This window comes from Mesoplodon bidens (assembly GCF_964165515.1).
Source record: "Mesoplodon bidens genome assembly, chromosome: 14".
Taxonomy (NCBI): Eukaryota; Metazoa; Chordata; class Mammalia; order Artiodactyla; family Ziphiidae; genus Mesoplodon; species Mesoplodon bidens.
In genome coordinates this window covers 58,079,192-58,102,172 of record NC_138170.1, presented here as the reverse complement: position 1 = coordinate 58,102,172, position 22,981 = coordinate 58,079,192, and the positions used below count along the sequence as shown (strand labels likewise).

At 44.5% G+C, this 22,981-nt stretch overlaps 1 protein-coding gene across 2 annotated transcripts in view; it reads left to right on the top strand.

Moving 5' to 3' along the window:
* The window catches only part of ARHGEF33 (Rho guanine nucleotide exchange factor 33), a gene marked incomplete at its 5' end in the record, with an annotated part of 45,199 nt that extends 22,711 nt beyond the window's left edge, over nucleotides 1-22,488 (top strand). Inside the window, 8 exons of one of the 2 annotated variants that reach the window (XM_081253510.1) lie at nucleotides 2,360-2,492; nucleotides 4,012-4,095; nucleotides 5,202-5,285; nucleotides 6,865-7,013; nucleotides 8,038-8,202; nucleotides 10,581-11,379; nucleotides 14,721-14,860; nucleotides 22,338-22,488. In XM_081253510.1, coding sequence (XP_081109636.1) covers nucleotides 2,360-2,492; nucleotides 4,012-4,095; nucleotides 5,202-5,285; nucleotides 6,865-7,013; nucleotides 8,038-8,202; nucleotides 10,581-11,379; nucleotides 14,721-14,860; nucleotides 22,338-22,467 — 1,684 coding nt within the window. In that variant the 3' untranslated portion in view covers nucleotides 22,468-22,488. Of the gene's footprint in view, nucleotides 1-2,359; nucleotides 2,493-4,011; nucleotides 4,096-5,201; nucleotides 5,286-6,864; nucleotides 7,014-8,037; nucleotides 8,203-10,580; nucleotides 11,380-14,720; nucleotides 14,861-20,499; nucleotides 20,834-22,337 lie in introns of those variants that run through there. The other variant, XM_081253511.1, reaches the window with a different exon arrangement.
* Between the last annotated feature and the right edge of the window lie 493 nt (nucleotides 22,489-22,981).

Here is a 22,981-nt window from a genome sequence, read left to right as displayed (position 1 = left end):
CCCTAACATGTCTCAGTGTCACACCAGGAATATTACCCAAAGTCACCGTCAGCCTCTGGGTGGGGAGAAATCTTTCACATCTAGATCTTTTGCTGGTGCAGTGTTTCACTCTTTCAGTTTGATCAGTTGTGCTTTCCTCCATCAGCTTTAAGGTCTTCTCCCAGTCAAGACTGTCTCCCAGCCACTCCTCCAAATTCCCTTTGGTCTAGACAGGGATTACTTAGATCTTCTGAGCCCACTGCACCAGCCTAGCACAGGTCTCTCGTCCCACGCTTATGGATCAGCTGGCTCTGCATGTGTGGAGGCACAGGGGGTGGTCAGATCGGGGTGGAAGGAATCCTTGTATCTTTTCACAGGAGGCTGGGTATCCCATTCTGGCATTTGTGTGTCTTCTCTGAGCTACGACCACGGGGGAGTCTTTTTTGCCTGGAGATGGGCTGAAAACACCTCCTTTCAAACTGGCGTCCTTCCTTCTGTTCTCAACAAAGGTCTGCTTGTTTGCGGTTGGCAAAGCACCCCAACTGTCCACTAATTTACTCTCAGTAGACCCTGGGGAAATATCCAAATAAGTTTGGTTCTCAGCAACAAGCAGACCATCACTTTCATCTTTGTTAAACTTGTGGTCTTGGCCGCCCTCCCCTTTTGAGACAGACTGCATTCTGCCTATGGATGTGTATCTCTGCTTTCACTCTACTATGGCTAGCCCTTGAATTCTTTGCTGCGCGAAGCCAAGGACCCTTACTTGGCAGCCTGTCCCAGGGACCCGCCCAAGACCTGGGACATGACCATTCTTTTTTTTTTTTTTTTTTTTAAAGAAGATGTTGCTGGTAGGAGTTTATTAATTAATTAATTTATTTTTGCTGTGTTGGGTCTTCGTTTCTGTGCGAGGGCTTTCTCTAGTTGTGGCAAGCAGGGGCCACTCTTCATCGCGGTGCGCGGGCCTCTCACTATCGCGGCCTCTCGTTGCGGAGCACAGGCTCCAGACGCGCAGGCTCAGTAGTTGTGGCTCACGGGCCCAGCTGCTCCGCGGCATGTGGGACCCTCCCAGACCAGGGCTCGAACCCGTGTCCCCTGCATTAGCAGGCAGATTCTCAACCACTGCGCCCCAGGGAAGCCCCTCTTGCACCCCATTCTCCTACAACCTCTTTACAAAGGATATTAATAAATCTACTTCTTACCTAAAAGAAAAAACAAACAAAAAAGCCAACCAACCAACAAACCCCCCCAAAAACCTTGTGGTCTTAAAAGCACAGGGGAGGGCCTCCCTGGTGGCGCAGTGGTTGAGAGTCCGCCTGCCGATGCAGGGGATACGGGTTCGTGCCCCGGTCTGGGAGGATCCCATATGCCGCGGAGCGGCTGGGCCCGTGAGCCATGGCCACTGGGCCTGCACATCCGGAGCCTGTGCTCCGCAACGGGAAAGGCCACAACAGTGAGAGGCCCGCATACCGCAAAAAGAAAAAAAAAAAAAAAAAAAGCACAGGGGAACCTATTTTCAATTTCCCTAAGTTACCAAGCTGGAGCTGAAATCCTTGCTGTCGCCCAATAAGACTTCACTCTTCCTGCTTCTTCCTTCCTCGCTCCTACAGGCCGCTGCTCACCTCCCTTCTCCATCCAATCCCCCTTCTTCTTCCTCCTATGATTCTGTCTTTCCTCTCCACCCCATCCTCCTCTGACTTCTCTCTTCTTTCCCTCATTTCCTCTGAAAAAAATGAGGCACACTGAGATGGCTGGGGGGATGTGAGTGCAGGAAGGGGGCTCAGCAAAACTCCTGGGAGTAGCAGGCCAGGCCTAGTTTGTAGCCGCCCCCAGCAAGACTCCATCCTTGCCCAGATTCTTCTTAGAAACTGAAGGAAAGGGGAAAAGGAACACTCTTATGCCCTCATCCCGAGCTTTCAGTTGCCAGCTTTAAACAAAATTCCTCCTTATCTAAGTACAGTCTCCTACCCAGTAGCTGAGAATGACCCAGGGCCACCTTAGTGTCCTCATCTGCAACATTAATTAGAATAGACAATTTGCACATCAAATGGGAATAACTTTAAAACTTTGAAAAAGATTTCCCTTAAAATTTCCACTGTCACGTAAATAAAAGTGTACCAGGTAAGCTTTAAAAAGGCCATTAGAGTGATGTGCCCTTTACTAGTTCAATAACATTCGTATAGGAGCCATCAGTAAAGGGGTCTTTCTATAGTCTGAGGATATCTGCTGTGAGGTTGACGATGACAGACTGTTTTTTTGAATACTAAAGGCAGACCTGTGACTCAACATATTTTGAATGGCTGGGAAAATGGGACCTGCTCCATATATTCTTGTAGAGCCTTTTCTTCTCTACACCTGGTTTGTGTGTCTATTCTGTTCCAAGCCTCTTCCCTGGCTCTTTACGGTACCTTGTCCAGCAGCACCTGGATTTGCTTCATGCTCTGCAGGAAAGGGTCTTGAAGTGGCCACGCCAAGGGGTCCTTGGAGATTTATTCCTTAAGTTAACAAATGATGAGGTAAGTTTTTTTCTTAATCCTTTATAAACTTGAATTATATGTGTCTGTGTCTCCCTTGTCTGTTTCTCTTAATAGAGAATCTAGAATCAGTGAATTTCAGAGTTAGAGGAACTCCTGAGATCTAGTCTAACCTCCTCATTCTACAGATACTGAAATAAAGTTCAGAGAAATTAAAAGCCTTGGCTGAAATCACCCAGCTATCTAGATATTTGTAGGTCTGTGGCTAGAACCCAAGTCTTTTAACTTCCAGATCATCACTTTCCACTGTACTGTAACTGCCCCCATTGAATATGCACGTGTATGTGTATGTATGTGTGTGTATTTGTGTATAATATATATACATGCACATATATATCCATACATACATATAACATAAATATATGAGAGTTTGTATATATGTATGTACTTTCAAGCACAATTTCATTTCCTAGAGATTTTTAAAAATGTGATGGGCAGTTATTTGTCTGGAATGTTTTTTGTTTTCACTTCCCTGGAGAAAGGATGCTAAGGTTTGAAATCTCTATAATGTTCTTCAAAGAAAGTATGATTTAGGCCACAAGTTGCAAACTCAAATGCCTATAGGGCCAGACAGTGACATTAGTGAGTTGAAGTGAGCTGAATGTAAAACAATGTGGACTGCAGGGAAGTGAGCTTAAGTGGAGCACATATGCTTTCAACAAAGAATAGCTACTCAGCTTTATCCAATTGTTACGCAGGGGAAAAGGACTAGAGTTACCAGAACTTCTGATATTTTAAGAGAAGCTGGAAATCCAGAATTTTGTGTGAAATTTTCTTATTTTAAAAACATTGTGTGGGCTAATTAAAACTGGTCTGCAAGCCAGATTTTGCCTGCAGTTAACCTCTGCATAGTGAGGATTCTCAGCTGTGATTAATAATACAAAATTTACAAATTATTTACTTGTATAGAGTGGATGTAATACTATCCCTCTAATATCACATTTACTCATTTGTATTCAGTATGCTTTCTTGAGCTGAAAATTGTTATATCTATGGGAGTATAACTTTGAAAGGTGAGAACTGTTTTCCTGAGGGGATATTCCATAGGTGAATATGCAATTAGTGGAAAAAGTCGAGAATCCCTGGTCTAGAAACTATGAGGTGAGTTGGACAAAGTTCCTCATTTCGATGTAGATGATTGAAGCATTTCATCATTAATGAAAGTAATTAAAAAACAAAATATGCATTTTTATCATTGAACAGCTTTGAAAATTATTTTTCAACTTACATGGCCCCTTCCCTCTGCTTTGGTTTATCATTTCACTTTCTCTCGTTAAAGCAGGGATACTGAGTTTTGTTTTCCAAATCCACAGGAATATTTTCCTTAAAACCAAAAAGATTTTTTAAGGTGAATAAAAAAAATTTACTAAACACATTAAATGAATGATTAAAATCATCTCTGCAAAGTACTCCATTTAATATGCATGACTCTGTAAACATAATAGTTGTTATCATTCTGGTCTCCAGGTTCTTACCATGCCTTTTTCTGCTTGTTTTCAAGAATAATTTTTTGGATTATTATGTTGCTTACCTGAGGGACCTGCCAGAATGCATCTCTTTGGTTCACGTGGTTGTTCTGAAGGAGGTATGTGTGCACTGTCCTTTGGTTACGTGTGTGACTATATGATGTTGCTCATCTGCCCAGAAACTACAGCACATGCACTCTGAGCTTGTTCTCCAGGCTGGGGAATGGCTTGAACAGAGCCACTGACACTCCTCCCTGGGGTCAAAGGAGCCCACTCAAGGATCAGTGCCATTGCTTTGGTCTTTGCTGTTCCTTAATGACCTTCTGTTCCATTCCATGGGAAATACAGACAAAGTAAACAGCTATTCTAAGCAGAGATCTTCAGACTGCAGCTTGCAGCCTTGAGGGGTTTTGGGTTTTACAGGCTCAGACAATATGAACTGAATATTAAATTCATGTTATCCTGTATCTGTCAGTTTATAAGATTATAAAATGGCTTTAGTCATGTTGCTTTAAGTATTGCTTCTGCAATGATATATTAGGTGCTCAAGAAGCATATATAAATATAAGACAATTCTAGTTATTTTAGGTCAATAGAAAAGAACCGTATCAGGAGCTCTAAAGCTAAGAGTTAATCAAGTTTCACAAGAGGTGAGAGGCTCTATTAACTTTCTACTTCGACCCCCTACTGCTCCCAACCCAGTACAATACCAGCCACGTGTTAGCGCTCAGCAAATATTTGAGAAAGGGAAAGGAGGGGAAGGGACATGGAAAAGGTCCATCATGTTTCCTGCTGCCAGGCCAGCCGACCAGTTTCTAATCATACTCCCTTCCCCATTCTCATGAGGCTCCAGTCCACCCTTAGTGCCTATTCGTAAACCACTGTAAAGATTACTGGCTGAAGAACCTTAATGAATTTAGTCAACTCATACATAATTTACTGAATGCCCACTGTGCTAAGATGGTGTTGGAGGGTGGGGAGGAGGAGGGAGTCGTTGGGAAACTTGGGTGGATTCTAAAGAAGTATAGGACATGCTCCCTGCTAGAGAAGAGTTGTCTCCTTGAGCATGTCCCCCAAAAGATCAATGCTGCATGACACTCTAGATGAAGAAAATTCTCTTCAGAGAAGAGAGTAAACCCTTCCTACTCTGGGGGAACTGACAATGGGGTTTGACAACCAGAGCTGGAGGGACACTGAAGACTGACTCCAACTTTCTTTCATTCAGGGTGACGAAGAGATTAAGTCTGACATCTATACACTGTTTTTTCACATAGTTCAGCGCATCCCTGAATATCTGATACATCTGCAGGTAGGTATGGCTGGTCAAGCCACTAAACTGATTTTCATGCTAAACAGTTGTTTTTCGCTTCCAATGAAAGACACTGTGAAGGGTCAAGGAATCATTAATATTTCTAAGAAGCGTTTAACTGATTTAGATTGTTATGATTACCCCATCTCCACCTTGCGGTATGAGCTAAAATCTCATTCTCTAAAAATTTTTGGCTCGTGATGCCAAAAATGAAGTTCTATCTTCATTGACCAGCAATTCACACCTATGCTGATCCAGGATCTTTCTATGGCAGCTCCTGCCAGACCCTGGATACCTATTCAGTCCCTTCCACCTTGGTTCTACAGCCATCTAAATTCACCCCTGACTACTACTTTCTTTTGGCTTGCGTCCAAGGGTCTACAATACATCGTGCTTATGTCTTGTGTCACAGGAGAAGCATGGAGAAGCTGATGAGCTGACTTCTTCACACCATTTCCCCGCAGGGTTTGTAGCATCTTGGAGGCAGTAGAGTTGAGAAAGAGAGACTCATCAGCACCCCTACCAGCCCCTCTTCTTCCCACCACCCACCTGTTCTGGTTTAATTGCTGACTGATCTTCTTAAGTAATTCAGTGAAAGCATCTCAGAAATGCTTGGGGTTTGTCTCAGGTAGAAGTAGCCCAGTATTAATAATAAAAAGACTTTCAATTGTATGTGGCTTTAGATCTTAAAATCATTCTCACAGTAATTGTCTAATTTAATCTTTTCAACAATCCCATGAAATAGGTATCATTATTAACATTTTTTTAGATAAGGAAATGGAGACCCAAAGAAGTAACTTGCCCAAGTTAAGACACCTGGTCAGTGAAAAAAATATAGGCCTGAAACCCAGGTCTTGCAAGCAGGTTGTAAGTAAGTAAATAAGAGCCCAGATTCTGCTGTCTGACTTGAGTTCAAATCCTGACTCTGCTACTCATTAGATGTGTGACCCAGTGAAGATTACTTAACTTCACTGTGCTTTGATTTCCTTGTTTGTTAATTGGAGTAACAATGGCATATATCTAACTGGGTTGTGGTAAAAATTAAATGAGAAGATAATGTAAAGGACTTAGTGCTTGGCAATAGGAAGCACTCAATAACTGTCAGCTTTCCCAAATCCAACCAGCATGCACGTTCCACTATAGCACAGCAGGCAATGTAACAGGAGGGGCCACTAGGCCAGGCTTGATCATAAACATCCCCTCACTTCCAGCCTTGATGCCTGACCTTCTCACCATTGGTCTGACTCCTTTGGGTTGTAAGGCAGTGCCTATAGAGAGTAATTGTTAGAATGGCTCCATTACTTCAGAGATCTAATTAGTAGATCCTTCTAATTTTTCAGATGGAATTATGTTCAAATTCAACTCGAACAGGAGCAATAGTGACTATTATTTTCCCTTGGTGTGATGGACAAAGAGAACAGCAAGTTTGACTTTTCAGTTTGTAATTCAATTGGCTATTTACATCATTTTGATTAAATGCCTACCAAACTCTCACAACAGATCAAGGCAAGGTACAGAAGAGACGAAACAACTTTTCATTCTAACTATGCAATGCTGCTTCCTTTTTTCCTCCATCCAGAACGTCCTGAAGTTCACAGAGCAGGAACACCCTGACTATTACCTACTTCTTGTGTGTGTTCAACGCCTGCGAGTATTTATCTCACACTACACCCTGCTGTTTCAGTGCAATGAGGATTTGCTTATTCAGAAACGGAAAAAACTCAAGAAGTAAGGTTCTGATGATACAGTCTAGAGGGCTGATCAAAGGTTTCTGAGAACAGGGATACAGACGGTCAATGTGAGTGTTTGTCACAAGTAACCACATTGAATGTAAAGCGGCTGAAATGCAGTGATGGAGGCGGAAGAGAAGAGAGAGCAGGGGAGGGAAGAGAGGTGACCTGGTTGGTTACAGGAGGGAGGTACTTACTACCCGGTGGAAATTAATTTAGAAAAATAAGCACTTTTACTCTAACGCTTATGCAGACCTTCTATTCTATTATCTCATGTTGCTAACCACCTCAAAAATAGTTGTTTCACTAAACTTGCCAGGTTTAAAGTTGCAGTTTAAAGGCCAGAATGTGATTTCTTTCATTAATTCAAGAAATATTTACTGAGCACTTACTGTATATCAGGCACTGTTCAGCAAACTGAATATACTGCAAAGAACAAAACAGACAAAAACCTTTGCCACATGGAGCTTACTTTCTAGACCTGGGTAGCCAGTTAATAAATAAGTTAGATGGTTTAAGTGCTATGGATAACAATAAAACAAATAAGGGAGGGGGTGGTGGTTGAAAGGACTTCACACTAAGAGGAAACAGGAAGGACTGATTAAGGAAAATCTGGGCTTATGAGGGAACAGAAGCAACTCGTAACAAAGCTTCCTAATAACCTGGAATTCTTTCAACCTCATCCCAATCCAATGAGGAAAACAGAATCATTTCTGTGCGTGCTTTACACCAGTGAAACATGCTATGTCCCAAGCCAGGGCTCCTCTAATGGATGACTTCTCCTTATACTCCCCTTACCCCCAAACTCAATTCAGCCAATTAATCAGCATCCCTACTCCTACCCAGCATCCAGCTTGCACTCTATTATGTAAGCAACCTGGTTTGTAGAGAGCCCCGGAGAGACCGAGAACTTCACAGCTGAGCTTCATCTGAGAAATAGTCTGCCTTTCTTGGTATAATGTGTGTTCAGAGAGCTGATTTCCCATTGTAGACCCTGAGAATAATTACCTCCATTCCATTAGGTCATCCATGGCGAAGCTGTACAAAGGGCTGGCTTCCCAGTGTGCAAATGCCGGGCAAGATGCTTCTCCCACTGCAGGCCCCGAGGCTGTCCGTGACAGTGGGATCCACTCCGAAGAGATGCTGCAACCCTACTCTCCTGCTCCCAGTTCTGGCCCTGCTGTCACGTAAGCACCTGTTGCTGTGGAAAGGTTACTGACAATGCCCTCCCCTCCCAGGTGGTCCGTGTGGGGTAGCAGAGGCCAGCCTGTATTAGGAGTATGACCTACAGGACTCCTTCCTCCCTCTTGCCCCATCAGGCCCATATGTGGCAGGCAAGCAGCTGACGCAAAGTTTGGATCCCAGAGGACGGCACTTATGTTAAAGAGCAGGCCTAGAGGCTGGAGGTTACTCCCAACAATTCTATCACACATAACCACCCTCCACCTACAGCATGAGTCTCTCTGGGTTTGGACAATGACAGAGTGGAAGGGAGTGCTGTAAGATGACAGGAAGGCATTTTACAACCCCTCAGAAAGGTGGAAACCCTTTAGGGCTAAACCCTGTTTAGCCCTTCCCAATTCTCCTTGAAGCTTCTTCAGAAAGGGACTTCATGATCTCTGTTCTTCACTTATGACAGCTTCTCTGAAAGCTGTTCTGGGCAGTGGATGGATTTGACAGTCTTTTAAAGTCGCTGCACACAACCCTCTTGCACACTAAGCTGGATTCTCATTCAGCCAACTTCTTGATGATCTTCAGGGTAAGGATTAGGCTATTTACATATCTGGAACTCATTTTACCTCTGAAGGATGTCAACTTGGCCACCTTTGAAACTAGGACTTCTGGAAGAATAAGGGAAACCAAAACTCAAAATTCCAAACCCCCAATTTACCAAATATAGACAATTCTCATGAAACTAATTCCTTAGGCTATAATTTCTGCTTTGGGTTTTATTATCTTAAGGAAAATTTAGAAATCATGCAAGAAGCTACTTTTCTAAAACTACAATGAAGTGAGAGGTAGGCAGTTGAGATTACTTCAATGTTTAATCCCTACAGTTTTTAGAATGCTAATTAGTCACTGGAAGGAGCAACTGATCAATAACACAAAATAAATCCTGTTTGCTTTCTGCCCTTATCTCTTAAAATTGAGAACACTTGTCAGTGAGAGATGGAAGTGCAAATGTGGAGGCAGAAGGGAGAAATTTTATAATCATTCTGAAAACCTATAAGACATTCACTTTTCTATAAATAGAGCCCAGGATGATTTTCTTACTATAGAGAAAATCCTGGAAGTCCTATAAGGAGAGAACTCCTTACAGAAAAAATACCTTTCCTGGGTGGGGAGTGGGAGACAGGAAGTGGAATTTTAGTTTGTGGATCACTTCAGCTCTTAAAACAGTGACTCTCTACTTTGAAGTGAGACAAATAGAGCCAAAAAAAGAAATCCCTAGAGATTATATCCAGACTGAAGAAGATGGCTGCCATTGCACTCTGTGTTAGAAACATAGCCAGAAAAAAACCCAACAAGAATCTTCCAAGTTAAAAGAGAATTCAAGTCAATATTTCATTTCACTATTTGTTTCATCTCTGTAAATGTGAGACCTCATTTTCATCTTAAGACCACCAGAGAAAGATACTCAGTGTTAGCGTTTACATCTGCATTCTTTATGCATGTTTGTGGTAGAACTAAGTATGAATAAATAAACTAGCACAACCAGTTTGGGTCAGTGTGTCGTAGTCCACTCACATCTGTCTGGCAATTAATTCCAGCAGAGCTGGCAAACCACATCCAATCTGATGGGTCTTCTATCCAAGTATCCAATGTTATTCTTTATCTATGATTAAACAAAAAACCCTCCATGAAATTGGGCATATTCAGAGTGACAGCCTTTTCATTTCAGTAATATTTTTTTGGGTGGAAGTTTGAGACGACTTATATAGCATGCTTTGTAGCCACGAGCAATTTTTAGTTTATTATGAAAATTTCAAACATACAGAAAAGTAAAATGTACAGTAAACCCCACACACCAACATTCAGATTCAACGGTTATCAAGACTGTACTCCACTTACTTCATCTGGGAATTCTTAAGCATTAAGATCCACGAGTTGAACAAAAGTTGTTTCCATGATTTTACATGACTCTGCTAGGGCAAGAAAGGGAGAGAAGAGAGAAAAGAGGTGCCTTGGGGCCTTGACAAGTGGTGGGAAGGGTCGGAGATTCCACATGGGGAATGATGAGCAGCCTTGGCCTACCAGCCATCTCTGAGCAGTGCCTCCGGGCTCAGACGGGTACTTCCGGCATCCCCTTCACGGATGGTCACTTTCACTCTCCCACTTGGGGGACCAGAGCTCGTGGGGACTCCTTAATCTGAGAAGCCTGTGGCGCTTGGTAGGTAACACACGTAGGCGGCTGGGAGGGACGGAGAGGAGGGAGTCGGCAGTTTGCACCTAAGTGGTATCCAGCAGGCAGTGTTTGTTGGTCCCGGTCTTGCGCTGCTCGGTGAGAGGCGTGCGCTAACAAACCGTAAGCACACTTGTTTTGTATTCTCTTTCCCTTTTAAAGACATTTGATGCCCCCAGTGAAGAAAAGCCAACAACAGCAAAGCTTGATGGAGAGCATGCAGCCCGGAAAGCCCAGTGACTGGGAGATAGAGGGCAGAAAGCACGAGAGGCCTGAGAGCCTCCTGGCGCCGGGGCAGTTCTGTGCAGCCGAGCAGGACGTGAAGGCGCTCGCTGGGCCCCTGCAGGCCATCCCGGAGATGGACTTCGAGCCCTCTCCGGCTGAGCAGCTGGGCAACGTGGAGCGCTCCCTGCGCGCCCCGGCCGAGCTCCTGCCCGACGCCCGCGGCTACGTGCCCGCGGCCTACGACGAGTTCGAGTACGGCGGCGAGATCTTCGCGCTGCCCGCGCCCTACGACGAGGAGCCCTTCCAGGCGCCGGCCCTCTTCGAGAACTGCTCGCCCGCCTCTTCCGAGTCCAGCCTGGACATCTGCTTCCTGCGGCCCGTCAGCTTCGCCGTGGAGGCCGAGAGGCCCGAGCACCCGCTGCAGCCCCTGCCCAAGAGCGCCACGTCTCCGGCGGGTAGCAGCGGCGCCTACAAGCTGGAGGCGGCGGCGCATGCGCACGGCAAGACCAAGCCCCTGAGCCGCTCGCTCAAGGAGTTCCCGCGCGCGCCGCCCCCCGAGGGCGTGGCCCCGCGCCTCTACAGCACGCGCAGCAGCAGCGGCGGCCGCGCGCCGCTCAAGGCCGAGCGCGCTTCGCAGCCGCACGGCTCGGCCGCCTCCGCCCGCGGCGCGCCCAGAACCTTCTTTCCCCAACAGAGGTCCCAAAGCGAAAAGCAGACCTATTTGGAAGTAAGGAGGGTAAAGTAAAACCGACCCAAACCCACAGCAATGGCAACCCCGGGCCTAGATCTCCAGGGTGCAGCCTGGGCTCACCTAGCGTGGAGGGGAAGCAGGCTGGCCAGGCGGGGGCGCAGAGGCCGGGCTGGGCGAGGATGTTGAGGGAGAGCCCGGGTTAAAGGCTTGACTATCAGTGGCCCTCGGAGGAGAGCGTTAGCGCCCATTCTGCAGTGCAGGACACAGGAGCATGCCTTACCTATATATGTAGGACGACCGAAAGACTAGGACTCCTAGTAGACCTGCTTAAAACGCCTCCCCCCACCCCAAGTGAAAGAGTTAGAGGTGTTCTCTGCCTTGCTGCTTAAGCTGTGGCACCTCCCAGCTGCACTGCACATGCAGGGCAATGCACACAAGTCCCAGGCCTGTCTGTTTATTCCTTTGCCTGTTAGGCGCACCCCTTGTTTACACGTTCAAAATATCGAGCCCTGTGTGCCAGCCTACTGTACCTCCCGACCTGCACCCTTGTTTGTAGCTAGGGAGGAGGCAAGTTGCCCTGTCTCACTGAGGACTCCCTGCAAAATTGCAAAGTTCATTTCCGCTTGCTTTCCTTTTGCCTGGAAAAGGGTGTCACCTTACTTGGCAGACTCCAGTGGGACGAGGACAACACAAAATAGTCAAGGAAGCATTGACTCACAAACACCTTCTTTGGCCTCTATATCGATGTTTGGTATTTTGATATCTAACCTTGGTGTCTGCAAGCCTTGGGAGATTTAAAGAGGTGTTTAAATACACATCCATGAAAGGACTAATAGTTCCTGAGCAAATAATTTCTCTGCACGTGATTGGAACAAAGGCAATTTCTGATTAAATGGAGTAACAGTGTGGCTTTAACCTGTGCCCCCATCCTACCTGTTAAACATTTTAGAAGTGGTGGTTAGGGTTTACAGGGCAACTCTGTATTGATTGATACATCTTGAAAATGACAGTCCAGGATTGCCTTTACCTGCACGACGTATCCCTTGCATCCAGCACTAGGGATCCTTTGCCTAGGTGAGAAAGGGTTTCTCCCAGGTATGAGGGCCCTGCATTCCACCTGTTTCTATTTCCAAGTGAGTGGGAAGAGATCGAAGATCATTGACTCCTTTCATTCATTCATTTTTCAGCAAACACTGAGCACCTGCCTCGCACCAGGCTCTGTGTCAAGTGATGAGGGTTCAGAAATAAAGCGCATCCAGTCTCTGCCCTCCAAGGCCACTGGCTTAGCCCAGGAAGGAGACGCATAAACACAGATTTATAATAAACGGTGGAGGCACATGGGAGGGTATTTAAACCCTCCTAAGGTGATGATGGTCAGAGAAGTCTCCTAGATAGTTTGAACGTCTGAATTCAATTTTAAAAGCTGCTTAAAAGTTGGCTAAGTGAAGAGAGGGGTAGGGAAATATGAAAAAAGGCTCATGGGCCTTTTACAAAAACGGCAGGGTGAGTTTTTCCTTGTAAATATTGTCCCAGGTGGGAGTGGTGGACATTAGGCCAGAGGAACATGAAGAGCCTTGGAGCTTGCCACCCACCTGGACTCCAGAAATCAAAGTCTGTGTCTGCTTCCTGAGAGGGCAGAAACGCCTTAGTGTGCCCAGCTAAGGTTGCTGAGTTTCCCCAGGATTCTCAGATTTCCTTCTGCCTCTGATTTTCAACTCTGAACTTTATAAAATTCTGTTAGGTAAAATTTCTTAGACAAATCACAGGTGTGTGTCAAAGTTTAAAAGTTCATTAACAAGGGAAGTAGAAAGGAAATAATAGTGCCAATTCAAAGAGACTTGGGATGGGCAGAGATATACATACAAAACCTTATAACTAGTATAGTCTAAGCTGCAAAGAATGCTTTTATTTCACATGTTCATAAAAATGTCTTTTTTCCCCTAGTTGTGTGAAAAATTGGAAGCTCAACAATTGATAGACAAAAACCATTAATCAGAGCGAGATGGGGTTTTAGTTGCAAAAGATTAACCCTTCAAAAGCCCCATCTTTAAAGATATCAGCTCTTTCCTGCTGAGATGTGCAAAGTTCCTAGGGTTCCAACTCCTCAAATATATTCTGTGTATCTTCCACCCTTGCCCTCAGAGCCAACCAAATCCTAGTCTTTAGTGTTCTGTCTCTAAGAGTCAAGAAAGAAGACACTATGCTTTAGTGGAAAGAAAACCTGACTGGGTGTCAGGAGATCCCGGTTCTAGTCCTGACCCTGCTGCCAGATAGCTGTGTGCTTTTGGACAATTCATTTGGCTTCTCTGTGCCTCCAGTTTTCTCATCTGTGAAATAAGACAATCTATACCTACCTCACAGGGTTGCTGTGAGGATAAGGCCAAATAAGAAAGTTTGTGAATATGCTTCGTAAAGTATGGAATGCTATACAAATGCAAGATATTATCAAGATCATGATTCCACAGAAAGATTTTCCTAAAACTATTAATAGATTTAGTCCTAAAAAGTCCCTAAAAGCCCACTTCTTAAAATATGGTCCTTGGGCTACTAGTAAATGTATTACTTGGGAGCTTGTTATAAATGCAGGATTTGGGCTCCACCCGTGACCAACTGAATTAGAATCTGCATTTTAGCAAGATTCCCAGGTGATTCATATAAACATTAAGTGCAGGTGGGCTGGCACATACCTTAAACTGCTGGTTTTCAAAATCTAAGTGTGCAAAAACATTAGGCCTAACTTCAGAGATTCTGGTTCAGATAGTCTGGCTTGGGGCTCAGGAGTCTACATTTAAATAAAGGCCCCAGTTGATCCTGTAGCCCCAGGACCACACTTTCAGAAACGCTACACTAAGCCATTAAGGTGTTGATCTCCGTGGTTTAGTTATGAATCTTCATAGAATCTCAGAGACTCTCTAGATCTGCTACTACAACCCTGAGTTAAGGTCTCAAAGTCAAACCCATATGTTTCTTGAAAAAAATTTGTCCCCACTCTTTGCTCTCTATCAGCAAGCATTCACTGATCCAATTCATGAACGTTTCACGGTGGTTTTTGCTTTGACTTCTTGGCTTCTCTTTTTGGTTCAAAGTTAAGTAGCTATTTTATAGGGTTTTATAGGTTTTATATTTTATAGGGTTATATCATAACCCTACTCTAGACTATTTGCCTTGATATGTAGAAAATACTTCTATACCCAGCAGAAAATTATCCTCTTTTCAACTATTGGTTTCTTCATTAGCCTAGGTTTGCTTTGGTTGGAATAGGGTGCCCGCCATTAGCCTTTTGGAGTTGGGAGAGGAAAGTGACAAGTTAAAAAAATTGTCCCATAGTCAGGATCAATATTAACTTTGGAAAAGAGTAAAAATACACCCCTCTTTTGTGTTTTCAGGAGATGCATTTAGAAGACGCCACGAGATTCTGTCCAAAGGAAGAAAGAGAAAGTGAACAAACATCCTTCAGCGATCAAAACCCCAGGCAAGACCAGAAAGGGGGCTTTCGCAGCTCCTTCCGCAAGCTCTTTAAAAAGAAGTGAGTAGCCCTTAGACAAGACAGCATTGTAACTCATTTCCCTGTGGGCTAAGTCTTGAGGTTTTAACAGTAATAAGTATCAAGTAGCCTGGTTTCACACAACTGCTTCAAGCTCAGTGCCTGCACCCAGTAGCCACGATTCCTGCCAGGTGAAGATGTTTCTCATTGTGATCTCGTAGAGTAAAAGCAAACTCAGCTCTGTCCTCTGCTGCTTCTGTCTTTTAGCCCTACTTCCTTGTTCCCAAAGTCGTGTGTTCTGAGGGGAGTGAGCAGAGGAGGTCCCCTAGGAAATCCCCTTTGGCTGGGAGGAGTGGGATCCACTATTGGAGTTGGGTGTAATGGGTGCGCCAGCAGGATCTCCCCACCTGTGGAAAGTTTTCTAAGGCATCACAGCGCTTCTGCCTGTAGGGGCCTATAGTCATCCTGGTTGCTAGTGCATATTTTTGGGGACTTCTGCCAGTGTTTTCCCTAGCAGAAATGATTGAATGGATTTGGCTTGGGTCCTAGTTTAAAAATCACTTGAATGGAGTTTCCATACTCCATAGGAGGCAAAAACAAGGCCTCTCCCTCCTGTGGTCCTTCTAAGATTCTTGGTCCTTGCTGTGTGGAATCACCCACCTGTCATTTTCGGTCCGCACTTATTAGCACTGTCTCACAGACTGGGAGACCATGGCCAAACCCCAGCATGAAATGTAAGAAGAAAGAGCTGAGCGTTAGCATTCGATGGTGGGGGGGCCTCCAGTCCAGCCATCGCATGCCTGGAAGACGGCTGTCTCTCTCTCCACTGGTCCTCAGGCCTGTTCCCTCTCCCTTAGAGAGATTTTGCCTGCTACTTAGTTTCTCTTGGAAGAGGAGGTTCTTGAAGTGAGTTTTAAACAGTAAATCTTACCATTTTAGTGGATGGAAAAGTTAAAGACACTATTGCTGACTTTACAGAGCTGCTGCTAAGTGACGAAGCACAGGGAAATCACTTTCTCCTGATTTAGATAATGGTCTTGATGGAAGAATTGGGGGCAGGCCTGGAGTGAGGACTTTTTTTTGATGGTTTGTCTAATTTCTCTCTGATAGGGAGGGTAGTACTGAGATTAGTAGGTCTCTGATTGTTGGGTCCACCTGTTGTGACTGGAAGAAGGAAAGGGGGAGAAACTACTGCAGTCAGACAGCCCCACTCCATGAGTCCCCTTACAGTTTTGCTAAAGTAGCCCCGTGCATGCATGACTATTGCTAGATCCGCTTTATTCAGGGGGTAATGAGCTGAGAATTGTTCCCCTCTCTCTATGGTCATAGATTTAGATCTTTCCTGACCCAGTACCTATTGTCAAGTTTTTTAAAAAAATATTTATTTATTTTGGCTGCTCTGGGTCTTTAGTTGTGGTGTGCACGTGGGATCTGGTTCCCTGACCAGGGATCGAACCTGGGCCCCCTGCATTGGGAGGGAGAGCCCCCTACTGACAGGTTTGACAGGGTGGAGAGAACTGGAGGCAGACAGCTCTCCAGCCTGACCCTGAGATTTAGGCTTCTGAAATCTTCTGAGGGCTCCAAACTCCTAAGGACACTGCTTGAGCCTATCTTTTTATTTTATTTTATCTTATCTATCTATCTATTTATTTATTTATTTTTGGCTGCGTTGGGTCTTTGTTGCTGCCCACAGGCTTTCTCTAGTTGCAGTGATTGGGGGTTCTTCTTGGTTGGGGTGCTCAGGCTTCTCATTGCGGTGGTTTCTCTTGTTGCGGAGCACGGGCTCTAGGTGCGTGGGCTTCAGTAGTTATGGCGCACGGGCTCAGTAGTTGTGGCTCGCGGGCTCTAGAGCACAGGCTCAGTAGTTGTGGCACATGGGCTTAGTTGCTCCACGGCATGTGGGATCTTCCCGGACCAGGGCTCGAACCTGTGTCCCCTGCATTGGCAGGCGGATTCTTAACCACCGTGCCACCAGGGAAGCCCTGAGCCTATCTTTTTATTTTAACTTATTTTTACTTTTAAGCCACAGTACTTCCCAGGAAAACAGCCACTTTTTGCCCACTGCCATTTATAGTGACTGGGTGCTGTCTGTTAGAGAGCAATGAGTAATGGATCCACCACGGCTCCTTTACAAATTCCCGTTTTTCAGAGATGCAGGAAAACACTCTGCTAGTTACCTGAGGCAGAGGGAGTGGGCTTGTCCTCTCTGTATCCAGGGGGCAGAACTAGGAGCAGTGGGTAAGAGGAAGAACTTTCTAAAACTGCAGCTGCCTGGAACTGGAGCTGGCTGCCTCATGAGGGAGTGGGTTCTCTTAAGGAGAAGCTAGATGACCCTGGTCAGGGATGCTGGGAAAGGGATTGCCACGCTGGGTGGGAGATCATTGCCACTTGAGTGCTTTCTAGTCCTGAGATTTGCTTTATCTATAGTTTGACTTTATTGTAGATCAGTCTGGGTGATCACATCTTTTTAACACCTGAAACAAGAAATTAATGTGGCCTGGGACCTCTAATTTTAAAGACTCACCATGTAGAAGACCAGATTCTGTCTTTCTATAGCCTCCCACAGCCCTTGGTTCAGTGCTGAGCACTTGCTGTGGACTCTCCAAATTTTCATGTTGGTTAACTGCTTTCAGCCCTCTTGCAGCTTTTTGGGATCCCTTTTAGAGGGCCAGATGGATCCCCTTAGTCCTCTTATCCTTTTTCATAGATGAGTGCCTCCTGCATCAATCCAATTGCTGCCACCAATCCTGGTACTGCCTTTGTATTTCAAATTTGAAGTGTTATACGGATGGAAGTAAAGGTGGCGCCACACAGATGGCTGCTCCCTCTGGCAGGTTTTCCTGGCTTTTTACATCTTGTGTAGAACTGTGAGCACCATCATGTGATGCTTGCTTATCGCCTCGTGTCCAGGGTGCTGCGGTGGGCACTTTGGGGACTTGGCATGGGATAAAGCAGCAGCTCTAGTAGCTTTTGCTGAATATTTTCATCCAAGAACCATGGAAAGTTTGTTCCGTTATGCTGAAGTAGAGACGAAGGGCAGGGAGGCCCCAGTGTAGCACAGAAAGGTCAGTGACTCTTAACTCAGATGAGAACCCTCGATTCTTCTCATTAATGGAACATCCTTTATTATATGCATGTGCTGTGCGAGATGCTTGCCTAGGAATTGTGAGTGGCTTGGTTGGTCCCAGCTGTTAGTAGGAATTTGCACCCTGAAGCCAGGCATGCGGACAGGTACAGGGAGGAAGCAGAAAGAAGGAGAATCAGCCTATTCTCCTCCCATGTGTCGGGAGGCCAGGCTGGCAGCAAGCTCTGGGACTTCAAGACGTGGTTCATCCTGGGTACTGGAGTCATGTCAGAGGCTGGCCTCAGAGGCCCAAAAGGGACCAGTGCCAGAAAAGCCACGTGTGTCACATCAGGGGCTCGCCACCTGCCTCTCCCACGGCCCTCTGGAGGCTCACTCCCGTCTGCGCTGACACACATTTTGTATCCATAGGGGCTTGTTTGGCTGGTGGCCCCACCCACCCAGAATGCTGCTTCGGGACGAAGCTAGGCATGGAGCCAGATGCAACAGAAAACCTGAGAAAGGGTTCTCTTCCCTCTGAGGCTGGGAGGGCCGAATGCTCCTACCCACAAGAATTCAAAAGGGAGAGTCAAGCTGACATCATAAAACAAAAAAAATCCTGAAAAATGCCCAAGATATTTGGGGAAAAGGATGACGCTCTGATTGTTTCTATCTCGGACACATTTGTCCTGGGTAGATGCCAGGTCATGTGTCCCTGAGAGCTGCCCAGAATTGGTCAGAATAAAGACTGCATATCTTAAAGTTGGAAAATGTTAAATGATTTAAAAAGTTTTCAATGACGATTCTTAGAAGACAGGAGCAGACCTAATGTGATAGACTGATGCTGGACTGAATCCTTGCCCCCCTGCCTTTGAGCAGGACGGTAGGCAGACTATCCCATTCTGCAAGGATCTCTCTGGAGGCTTTCAAAAACTTAAATCTAGAGTGTCCTGAAGTCTGAGACAGATGCTACTTCATCTTTATATATAAATCTTGCACTTAGGCTAATAAGTAGTCTTGGTTGGGGGTGTGCATGGGGGAAAAAGGGTTACGTAAAACAGTCTAGGGGCAGGGAATGTAGATGCTTTCTCTTTTTATCCTCAACTCTGGGGGGGAGTGGAAGACAAAGAATATGGCTTCCAAATGATTAATTCTGTTTCCTCACCCATTTCTTCCTCTTTAGCACTTTGTAACTCACATGCCTCAGAGTGTCTCCTTCCCAGTCAGCACCCTCCCTCTACCAGTCGCATCAGAATCTCTTATTTTCTTAACCACACACTGCAGAGAGAGCACTTCTCCAGGGGCCCATATGATTGAGTGTCAGTGAGTCCACTTCTTTTGTGTCCTATCAGCTGTCTTTGCATCTACTCAGCCTTGGCTATGGAACAGACCATGTAATAGAAAGAAGGACTACTAAAGAATCAATTGATAACTTTACCCTCACCTTCATTCTCTACCTCCTTAGAGCCTATGTCAAGTTCTTCCTCCATTCTTACCCACTTTGGGGTTCTCTCTCATTTCCTATTTCACTTCCTTGTGTAACTTGAAAACTGAAGGAGATGGCTGAAGGGATAACACTTACTTAAACCTGATTACAGATGTCACTCAGTAGGTCATTTGAAATCAGTCACTAAGTTAAGGATCTTCAGTGTTCTAGGTACTGTCATTAGGAGCTTACGATCCAAATGTAAGAGTAACCTAGCTACAAGGTTTAGTACCTAGAACATAGTAACCTCTCTACAGATATACATTAAATGAACGTTCATTTGTCACCCTGTTGATTACCTGGGCCAACTGACTTGGCCGACAGGATGGGTGTTCCCCTGCTCTCTTACTTCTCCATCTGCATGTTTTTAAAGCTTTCAAGGCAGAGTCTTTCCATCGGAAAACCAACCCTTCTTAAGTCACAGGGTCCTGCAGCACTAATTCCAGCCCTCCTCCCTTCCCCGGCTCCAAACAAACTTTAAGGCTTACCGTAGCAAACTGCTACTTGTACGACCCACCCAACTTGTGATTTTTCTTCATCTCTGTCAGTTGAGTGGAAGGAAAGTTAGCGACAGGTCCGTTCTTTTCCGTCAAATATTTGGATGGCTGTGTCGGAATGTACTAGTAGCCATCCTACCCTTACCCAGCAAGCGTTTGCCTGCCTGGCCCTTTATGTGTTCCCAGGTCTGCCCTGCAGTCAGCCAAAATGGCCCCAGGAACTCAAAAGCTATTTCTGTTTTATCGAGAAAGGGGATAAAAGCAAATACACTAGCTCTTTCTCCTAGATTCTGCAGCTTATGTCTCAGTGATTTAGGCATGCATTACTCGAGAGCCACACCTTTGGAGGAGTCCATGAGTTGAGGTGGCCATATTTCATTAGAAAGAAATCAGTTAAAAATATCTTTAAAAGGATAAAAATGAGCTTTTAGTCATAGCTACAGTTGAATGCTGGATTTTGAAAACGATTAACAAGTTAGCCATTAGTAAATTGTTAGTTAATATCAAGAACTGTGGAGCCATTCACACACCTGCAGACATAGGGAAGGTGGTTTGTGAGAAGAGCAGTTAAAGAAAAAACTAAGCTGAGTTTGTGGACTTTGAAAACTAGACAGGGCGATTTTGGCATTTGTTTCAGAAATGGGAACGCAACTGGTGAAGATTTCTGTGGTCCTTGGGGCTGGTGGTGACATCAAAGCTTTCCCATTTCCAGGTAAACACGAAACAGTTGCATGTTGGAACCATCAAAGTATGACATGTTGTTGGGTTTTGGAGAGATCAGACGTAGCTAAGAGGGGAAATGGAAGGTAAAGATTTTAAGTTTTGAGCAATGACTTTCTGATGAGAAACTGTCATGTGGGAAAACAATTGAGAAGAAACACCAGCCAGATTCAAATCTTGCTTCCTACTTCCTGCCCCCCAAACTTTAGGCGTTCTTAGTCTTCTGGATAACAGAAGATATGGGGAAAGAATGACATGGTCAAAAATCTATCTTCCTAACATTTTGGGTGCAGTGTACTAACCAGGGAAGATCTGAACTGAAGGTAGCTGGGAGTTCTGAGAGAAGGCCTGGAGCTTCAGGGTGGGACCTGTGGAGGTGGTCTCAAGGGAGAGTTCCAAGGGGTCTTCTGTGCTGAAAAGGAAGAGGACTTTGACCCCACCCAGCTGTCATCTTATTGAATGAATACCCAGATGTACTCGGGTTGGATAGAGAATATGCACTGGGACATAGCGGAAAAGTGCTCCTTACTGACCAGATGTAGAAAGTGTGGTAGGCAGCTAGGGTTTCATCTGTGATACCAAATATCAGGGCAAAAAGTAAAAAACTCTAATCAGTCATCAGGCTTCCAGACATCAGGGTTTTAGCCTTTGTGTGGATCCAACTTCTTTCCTTGAATAATGTAAAGGAATCTGAACTCTGCCCAATTAATTCAGTAAATGATAGTGGTAATTAACTTATCTAATAGCAACAATGAGGACACTCAAAGCGTATCAATGATAGTGAAAGAACTTATCTTTCTTTTGTGGATAGTGGAAGCATGCCTGACTCTGCCTTGGCATATGGAGAACTTGCTCAGTTGTGCAGGAGCTTTGGACAAAGAACTTCATGTCTAATGTCACTGTCATACACCTTGCATGAGGTCTTTTGATATTCGTTCTTAAGTCACTGGGCTAGTTTTACTCATTTTAGCTCAGGGTTTAAGCTAGCCAAAGAGCCCCAGCCTAGTTTATCAGAGGTTATTTCCAGAAAGCCTCCTCCCTCTAGGGACTTCTGACATGAACAAACTGGAGAAGGTGCAGAGCTGGAATGGATTACCCAACTGGCTTAACCAAGAGAGAGGAAGAATACACCCTCGACTGGGGACTCCATTGGACTGTTCTGAGTTGTTGCCTCTTGATTGGGCTTGGCCTCCTATGTGGTGGTTGAGATAATAGAACCTCCCTAATCTGATTACTGTACTAATTTCTGCATTCTACCAAATGTAGCATATATGTGTGGTTGGCTTCAATAAATTTTTCATTTTAAAATGAAAACAAGCAAAAGCAAGAGTTTGTAATGTAATGCCCAAATTAAGTAAAGGCCCTTGATAACCTTGGTTGAGAACAATGAATTCCATCCCTTAAAATTTAAGGGCCTTGCTAATTTGTGGAGTAGTTACTTGATCGAATCAAAATAGGATTTATTGAATTTTCTAAGCCTTTATTCCCCTTTTACAATGTTATTACACAATTTCTCACACTGACATACACAATTGTCACAACTGTCCCCATAAAGCATTAGAAAGGTAAATTCTTTATGTTCACTGCAAATCTTAGTTACTCATGTCCTGAGTCATGAAATTCAGGGGAAGTAAAAATGATTCCAGATCTAGGAGGCAACTGTTTTACAATTGCAAAACAATTTGGATAGATAAAATATTTGAAAACAATTAAAACCAAATCAACCTGTACTTTATCTGTGTGCTGAGATTTTAGGTCCAGTGGATCAGAATACAGGGAAAAAACTAATGAGAATCCCTCAATGGATCCTTCACCCACCAAACAAGATTTCTTCAGAAACCGACTTGCTCTTGCAAATGACCTTGACCAAGGAACAGCTGTGTAAAACATACTTAAAGTTGTATTGTCAAGTGGTAAGATGAGGATAAAAAGCTTGTATATATCTGTGTAGGAATATATATATATATATACATATATATATATATATATATATATATATATACTGATGTATAAATCCCTGAGGAAAACTAATATAAATACTTACATATGAAACTATATCAACAGACAAGACATTGAAAAGATGAAGATTAGTCTGTGGTTGAGAGCTTGCTTTTTGAACACCACCTGGGAAAAGGGAAATGAAGACTTTTCACAGCATTACAGAAAAGCACAATAAATTTGGAGGAAAATAAACGTTTGTAAGAACAGAAACTTCCACCTTGAGGTCATTCCCCCAGTATAATATTGAGCATGTTCATATTTAACATGGATGTGAATTTTATGCTTCCTAGGCATTTAGCGTATTAATTCATCCCAGTGTTCTCAGACTAATATACACTATGTTAGGGGCCAGTTCTGTCTTGCCATATGTCTTTCAAAAACCCCAAGGCAAATACCTA